The sequence below is a fragment of the Triticum aestivum genome, chromosome 3B, assembly GCF_018294505.1.
Source record: "Triticum aestivum cultivar Chinese Spring chromosome 3B, IWGSC CS RefSeq v2.1, whole genome shotgun sequence".
In the NCBI taxonomy this organism is placed as follows: domain Eukaryota; kingdom Viridiplantae; phylum Streptophyta; class Magnoliopsida; order Poales; family Poaceae; genus Triticum; species Triticum aestivum.
In genome coordinates this window covers 771566120-771574291 of record NC_057801.1, presented here as the reverse complement: position 1 = coordinate 771574291, position 8172 = coordinate 771566120, and the positions used below count along the sequence as shown (strand labels likewise).

The 8172-nt window shown below is 47.1% G+C and overlaps 1 protein-coding gene across 6 annotated transcripts; it reads left to right on the top strand.

Annotated features, from left to right (window-relative positions):
• Positions 1 to 4372: 4372 nt before the first annotated feature.
• LOC123072326 (uncharacterized) lies at positions 4373 to 7896 on the top strand. 6 transcript variants are annotated; one of them, XM_044495887.1, is made up of 6 exons: positions 4373 to 4674; positions 4762 to 4814; positions 4894 to 4989; positions 6220 to 6265; positions 6968 to 7112; positions 7619 to 7896. In XM_044495887.1, the coding sequence occupies exons 3-6, from the start codon at positions 4907 to 4909 to the stop codon at positions 7729 to 7731; spliced, it is 387 nt and encodes a 128-aa protein (XP_044351822.1). In that variant the 5' UTR covers positions 4373 to 4674; positions 4762 to 4814; positions 4894 to 4906; the 3' UTR covers positions 7732 to 7896. The 6 variants fall into 6 exon arrangements, with proteins under 6 accessions (XP_044351822.1, XP_044351820.1, XP_044351821.1 ...); XM_044495885.1 differs by having other exon boundaries at positions 4374 to 4674; positions 4891 to 4989; XM_044495886.1 differs by having other exon boundaries at positions 4374 to 4674; positions 4717 to 4814.
• Positions 7897 to 8172: the final 276 nt, after the last annotated feature.

Sequence of the window (8172 nt, the reverse complement as noted above, 5' to 3'; positions counted from 1 at the left end):
GTATTGCAACTTGAAAATCCATGAATATCTTTTTTGTGCTTCCTGATGACACCATTTTCTGTTGCATAGTTTGCAACTATCTCTTATTCTTTCAATCAGCTGCTAACCACTTTGGATAAATGCTTCATGAAGGCACAACCATGCTATCCCTGTTTGCCATGGTCTGGCTCACTTCCCACGTTGTGTACATGTCTCAAGCAGGGCAGTCGCTGTTGTTAAACATGTATGACGCATACACGTGACAGAGAAGATCTTCAGAGGTAGTTCAGGAGGTAGTTTAGCTAGCATATCTATCTGTCGTAACCGAGTCTATCTCCTCCTTTCTTCCTCATCAAGTTGTACCCTAGATTCTCTCTTATCTTCTCAACCAACTTATGTATGCGCCTCAGGGTTATTGCGCCCCTGCTATATAACACGTAGCACGTCGCTCGAATTTGGGCAAAGACGTTTCCGCCTAACGCACATGGTAATCAGAGCCTCCCTACTTCCCATCTAGATTCCCTACGATTCCACCCGTGCCTAGCTATGTCTTCATCCTCCGAAGCCTTCCAGCCCAGCCTCAACGGCCAGGTCACTGAGAGTCTCTCCCGCACAAACTACATGCTATGGCGCACGCAGATCACACCGCAGCTGCGTGCACTACCGGAATAATGTTATATGCCTACGGCCTTATCTATGCCAACGGCTGCCGTAGGCATAGATGGAGCTATGCCGACGGCCTGGGGAATACCGTCGGCGCAGAAAAGCCATCGGCATAGCTCCATTTATGCCTACGGCAGCCGTAGGCATAGTAAGGCCGTCGACATATATCGATCTATGTCTACGACAGCCGTAGGCATAGTTAGGCCGTCGGCATAGAGGTGGCCCTCGTGGCCCAGGGACAGACGGCGGGCTGACACCATCAAATCTATGCCGACGGCCCGGACGGCGGCCGTCGGCATAAATATCATCTGTTTTTTTATTAGGAGCTGCCACGTGGCAGAGCTATGCCGACGGCAAAGCCGTAGGCATAGTTTTCCATCTATGCCTACGACAAGGCCGTAGGCATAGCCTCGCCACGTGGCGCCTCCTGGTAGCCCCTAGCCAAGAACTATGCCTACGGCTATGACGTAGGCATAGATATCATTTGTTTTTTTAAATTATTTTTATGTTTTTAAAAGTTAAAATTTGAATAATTTAAATCTAACTTATCTAAACTTAAACATACACAAATTATACATCAACTTGGGGTAGAATTTTCCATAGATTATGAATATACAGTTTTTTTTTGTTTTTGAGTATGTTAGAAATGTGACCTCATGTACTTTTTCATATAGGTCCTTATAGTTTGTTAAAATCATAAGTAATTGATACTTGGATCGATTTTGACAAATTGTATATGGTTTTTTATCAGAATCTTGAAAGGATTATGTTGCTATACTATTTTTCAAATTTGAACAAACTTAAATCATGTTTGCTTCAAATTTACAGAAAACACCCTTTTGTTTTGAATTTTTTGTATATTTTTCATACCTTGGCCAATCAAGACAAATTTTATATCTACATCCATCAGATTGTTTCAAGGATTGTGGTGGCAGGCGCAAACACCCGGCAACCGGCTCCGGAGTGTGACTCCTTCATGGATGGCGATGCCGTCGACACTTGGAGGGGGAAAACGGCCACGTTGGGTCGAGACGGAGGGAATCTTATGGTGGGTTTGGCCCAAACCTTGTTCTCAAGTGTTCCTATGGGCTGACCTATCATAACCAGGTGAAAACGTCTGTTGGTCAAATCCCGTATGACAAAATTCAAAGGCGTAGATCTCCAGGTCAATTGGTCCAGGGTTAGGCCGGTTGGGGGCCTTCGGGGGGTAGCAATGCCACCAGAGCATTGCGCCGGGTCCTCATACATGTCTTAAGGTGTGGTGGCATGTCTAAAGAGGCAATACGCGGCTCCGGTGTGAGCCCCCCCCCCCCCCACGGACGACAATGAAATCGAAGTAATCCCTCGACGGTTTTGGCGTTGCATGAATATTTCTGAACACTCGGAGCGTGATAAATTCATGAAATTTTTACACAGTGCAGACACATGTGATATAATAGGCATTGCAATTTCTTATATTTTTTAAAGATGCAAGAGTATGTGAAAAAAAACCACTATGGATTGTTCTTCGCGTGTCTACGAGTGTGGCCAGGGGCCTTCGGGGGCTAGCTATGCCACCAAATCTTGCATTGGGTCCTCTTACATGTCTGGAAGTGTGGTGTCAGGTGCAAACACCTGTCATGTGGCTCCGGAAATGTGACCCCCTTCACGGAAGGCGCTGCCGCCGGCACTTGGAGGGAGGAAACCGTCGCGTCAGGTCGACACGAGGGGGATCCGGTGGTGGGTTGGGCCCAGTCGGGGGCCTTCGGGGGTAGCAATGCCACCAAAACTTGCATTGTGTCTTAATATATGTATACAAGTGTGATTAAGTGTTGAAATAGCCAACGGAGCAACGGGCAGCACACTTCCTTCACAAAACCGGACACGTTCTCTCTCAATAATCAGATACTACCTTGGAGATGGTGTAGTTTACAAGTGGCCTCCTGTGAGGCTTCTACGAAACATGCTCAAACTTTTACCACACCCTACAAGGGCCATATGACTACACCATGCCAGGTCCCGAGGATTTTTTGGCATCGTATGATTTCCCATGGATTTTAACGGCTAGATCTGGCATGCCCCGAGTTACATTCACCCTGCGGTGGTGGGGCCTCCCCCTCCTTTGGTTGCACTAGGCCTACACATACCGCAAAGACATCATATGTGATTTAACAAACCACTTCTGGACATCATTTCAGGTGGTCGCCTAGCAGATCTGCAATTTCTCGCATTGAAACCCTACGGATGCAATAAATGTCTCAAATATTGCAGGTGGCCCAGAAAAATGCCATGTCCTGGCACGTGTCATGCAATGGCCCCCTTTGAGAGAACGAGAAGTTTCAAGGTCAACGAAGCAACTGGCATCACACCTCCTTCACAAACTAAACACGTTCTCTCTCGATAGCCAGATACTACCTCGGAGATGGAGCAGTTTACAAGCGACCTCCGGACAGGCTTCTGCGAAACAGGCTCAAACTTTCACCACACTCCACAAGGGCCATATGACGACACCGTGCCAGGTCCCGAGGATTTCCAGCATCGTATGATTTTTGTTTGATTTTAACGGTTGGATCCGGCACACCGTCGATGTACATTTGTGTCCCGGTGGTGGGGCATGCCCCTCCTTGGGTTGCACTAGTCCTACACATACCGCAAAGACATCATATATGATTTGATGAACCACTTCTGGACATCATTTCAGGTGGCCGCCGTGCAGATCGGCAATTTCCCGCATTGAAACCCTACGGATGCAGTAAATGTCTCAAATATTGCAAGTGGGCCCGAAAAATGCCATGTACTGTCACGTGTCATGCAATGGCCCCCTTTGAGAGCACAAGAAGTTTTGAGGTCAACAGAGCAACGGGCAACACACTTCCAACCGGGCACGTTCTCTCTGAGATGGTGCAGTTTACAAGCGACCTCAGGTTAGGTTTCTGCGAAATGTGCTAAAACTTTCACCACACCCTACAAGGGCCATATGACGACACCGTGCCAGGTCCCGAGGATTTCCGGCATCGTATGGTTTGCCGTGGATTTTAACGGCTAGATCCGGCATGCCGCCGACGTACATTCGCCCCCCACCCCGGTGGTGGGGCCTGCTCCTCCTTTGGTTGGACGGTACCTACACATTCTCCCTCGGTGGTGGGGCCTGTAGCTGCGCGACGCACGGGACGACGTCGGCGCAGACGGGGGCACCCCTGCCGCCCTCCGCCAAGATCCCCTGCAGGCCAGCACCTCCGGCCCGCCCCCATGAGCAGCGGGCAGAGCCACCAGATCGGAACAACGGGTGCCCCAACCAGCCGAGACCCGTACCTGTATCAGCCATGAAGGAAGACGCCTCACCCGAGCCTGATGCAGACAAACCGCCGTCGGAGAGACTATAGGCAAAATGAGTTTATCAATTTTTTAATTCTAAAAAAATCATTTTTTTGGAAAAAACATGAAATTTGGCAGAATATTGGTTTGTGATTCGTAGAGGGTGTGGAAAAAGTTTGAAAATATTTCATAAAAAACTCTAATAAATCTAGCAAAACAAATACGTAAAGAAGCACACAAAAATGAAGACTTCCTATTGGGTGACCACCCGGTCACGCGGATCGGTGACGTGGATGGCTGGCCCCACGCTCCTTTGCACCTCCAAAAAGAAAAGAAGAAAAAGAAAACGCACGCACGCACGATACAAAATCAAATGAAATTTTGGGCCTTCCCGCGCCACTCAGCCCGCTTCCCTCCCACCCACCAAAATTTAAAAAAAGGAAAAGAAGCGAGAGAGAGCCCACCCAAGACCCAACAGAGCCGCACCACTCCCCACCTCGACCTCTCTCTCTCCCCGCGACCCTTCTCCGCCGCCGCCACCCTCGCCGGTGATTCCGGCAGCTTCCAGCGATTCCGGCTGCTGCCGACGACGCCAAGCACACTCGCATGATCGCCTCCGTCCGCTCCGTCTTCCCTTCCGAGCAGATTCGTCGCTCGCGTCCTCTACCGGTCACCCGCGACCGTCCCCTAAGCTAGGGTTTCGGCCACCGCGTCGCCGGCGTGGCTCCGGCGGCTCAGGTACATCTCTCCGTCGAGATCCCTCGCAACCCACCCTCCCAGATCGAGCACGCCAATGTCGTTGTCGTTTCGCTTGCGCTGGAACAGCAAAGGGAAGGCCATGGACGACGCCGCTCTAGCCCTTCTCCGACGCCATCAAGGTCAGCCCCTCCCTCTCCTATTCGATCTGTTCCCCTACCCTTCCCTGATGTGCCTACCTTCCTCACCCACACGCAGCAGTAGCAGCAACTCGATGCAGGGACGAGGGAGAGGAGGAGTCCTGCTTCCCCGGCGTGCATCCTCTCTCTCGGAACGACACCCAACCTCAAGCGAGAGGTTTTCCTTCCCCTCCATGACTCCCTTGTCCTCCTCGATTTCCTAGGCTTGCTCTCAATTTGCTGCTGCTCTGCTCAGCTCTGCATTTTTTACTTATACACATGCTTGACTGAATTTTGAATGGGTGCTACTGCTGTCACACTCCACTGCTGGGTCCTCCTAGGCTTGGTGCAGATTTTAGATGCAGATTGCTAGGTGCAGATTTTAGATGTTCTTGTCACCACTGCTGCTAGTCACTGCTTGTCTGCTTGTGTTAATTTATATGTCATTGTGACGAGTTGAGATGTTCTGGTAACTTTGATGTCTACCTAGTCGACTTATTAGATATGACGGAAGATGCAAGTGGAGATTTGCATCAAAAATTGCTTGTGAAGATATGATTGCTGATTTCAAAAGTAGGAAGAATAGAAGAGCATATCTCTAGTTGGCAGTAGTGCTAGTTGGTTATGTTTAGTTGTCTTTTGGTCATTTGGTGTGGTCTGTTCTTTTGAAACACCAAAATTTACCTATCCACAATGCTCAGGTATGTGTGAACCTGCTGTATTGTGTTATTTATGATGATATGGTCGTCTAATTGTCCTTGGCTCCTTGCATATGTTCTACGTACAACTTAGCGGAGTTTTTAATGCATATTGTGTGTTCTTATATAAAGTCGGCCCCCTCTTGAGATTTGGTCACGCTCCGCCACTGCTCCTAGCTAGCTAGCTCTCAGTTTGGATTGCCCTTGTTGGTTGCTGCAACCAGGCTAGGCGTATCTTGCATAATATTGATCGATTGAAACTTGTTTGCATATATTGCAAATTTGCATGACTAGTGAACTAGCCCTGTACGTATTTTTTTATAGCACTGAAGTTTGTGTTTGTGCTAAATGGAACACCTGATGCACTTGTCTTGGTACTGCTTTTGTTGCTGTGACGGTGTGATGTTCAAACAGTTAATGCCACTCATCCATTGATGAACTAGAGTCCATCTCCGGTTTGAATTGACTCTGCTTTTAAGTATATTTTGCTTGCTACCCCAAAAATGTAGTAGAATTTAGCTTATGAATTGGTCTGGTTGGATTTCTCAAGTTATCTCAAGATGCTACAAAATAAATGGTTGTTGTCTCTGCCTTTGATGTTTGATTTGATTTGATTCGGTTTCCTCACGCCTCTCTGTTTGCTCTGTTCGTGCTGCTGCCGGATCCAGGAAGGTCTTTGAGAACCTAAACGTTCTTTTTTTGATTGATAGATGCATGTGTGGGTGGCAGCAGATCAACCTCCTTCTCAACCCACGTGTAAGCTCAGCCCCTGAGATACTCACCTTCTCAAACCCATTTTTTTGTCTATCTTGTTCCTTGACAAACAAATTTTTTTAGGCCAAAACTTTTTGTTCCATTACTACCATCTTGCTGCTCTCGATATCCATGCCCTAATTCATACCTGATCCATTCTTAGATGCTAGTAAGTAAACATGACATGTGGTTGAAAACATATTAAGCCACCATTAAGTGTGAATTACATCGGCTCATGTCAGCGTATGTAGTTTGGATGAAATTTTCTTTTTGGCAACAAATGCATCAACTGTGACGGAACCATTCATGATTAATTCTGTCCTGTGCAAAATGTAGTGCTAGTTCTGTAGTTCGTCATATGTATATATGTGCTCTACAGTTTTAGTTCTTCTTCTTGTGTTGCTGCACTTGGTCTAGAGATACAACAACATTAGTTAGGTCCGGATGGATCAACACATACAACTAGCAGTGCTAGTAACAAAAAAAAACCTTGTGATTGATTCTGTTGAGGCTAGCATTCTCTGTTTGTTTTGGAGCACAACCATGTAATGTACGTGCTAAGCTAGCTCACGCACACGCATAGCTAGCTCGATTGATTTCTGTAGATACTAGCACCAGCACGCCTGTGTCTCCTATACTAGCTTGTTTAATTTCTGTACTAGCTCAACAACACTAGCTCTGGCTTGTTCGTTTGATTCGGAGCAGCAGGCATCCTCCGTGGATGATGACGACAACCAGGGCATCCACCGCCACGACGACACCCCGCACATGGTCCAACTCGGCTACAACCTCCTCTACCGCGCGACTGCGGCCGTGGTCGTGTTCGGCATCGACTACAACCTCCTCTCCAGTGAGTCAATCTCCTACCTCTAGCTCCCTCTCTTGTGCTGCTATAGCAGTACCTTGATCTGTTTCATGCGCATGGGTGATTTTGTTTGTGCTTGTCGTGCTTGTGCCATGAGAAAGATCATTCCTATTTACAGTGATGATGATTCAGAGTAGCACACTTGTTAAATTCTGCTCTTGTACTACCTCATTTGTGGTTGTTGGTTACTGCAGCTAGGTTTTGTTAGCTGTTGGTGTTTAATCTAGCTAGCTAGTAGTGTTGGCAGCTAGCTAGTAGTGTTGGCAGCAAGCTACTCCTGTACTAGTAGTTCATCCATATGTGTAATTGATCCTTCCCAGTAATTGAATAATGTGAAGAAATCCTATTGTATCAGCTATGCAGTGCGAACATCAGATCATTTACAATGAAAATCTTTGTTTGCCTCCCGGTAGAAGTATTTCTTGTAACATTTTGGTGATTTCCCTTTGGTAGATGCATTGTATATATTACATATTCATCCTTATGTGTAGGATCTTTGGTTCATTATACTGACTGCATGCCACCTCTGTCATCGCTGCCCCGTCTCCCGCACCATCGGCACCGCCCCTCCGCCTTCTCCTTTGATGCTGTAGTGGATTCTTAGAATGAAAATGTTGTGTACATCAAAAATATTTTATGGTATGTGTTTGCAAAACCACGCTTGTTGAATCATGTCTTATAATTGTATTGGAAATTGCTAGCCTTTTTGGCTAGTATTTTTTTAGTGGATTCTTAGAATGAAAATGTTGTGTACATCAAAAATATTTTATGGCCTGTGTTTGCAAATCCATGATTGTTGAATCATGTCTTATAATTGGATTGGAAATTGCTAGCCTTTTTGGCTAGTATTTTTTTTGGTTTTGGTTCGTAAGTATGCCTACGGTTAAACCGTCGGCATAGATATGCACAGGGCTACCCAGGGCCTGCCACGTGGCAGGGATATGCCTACAGCAAAGCCGTCGGCATAGGTGAAAATCTATGCCGACGGCTTTGCCGTAGGCATACCCTCCTGCCAGGAGTCACCGCAGGCCGCCACGTGGCAGAG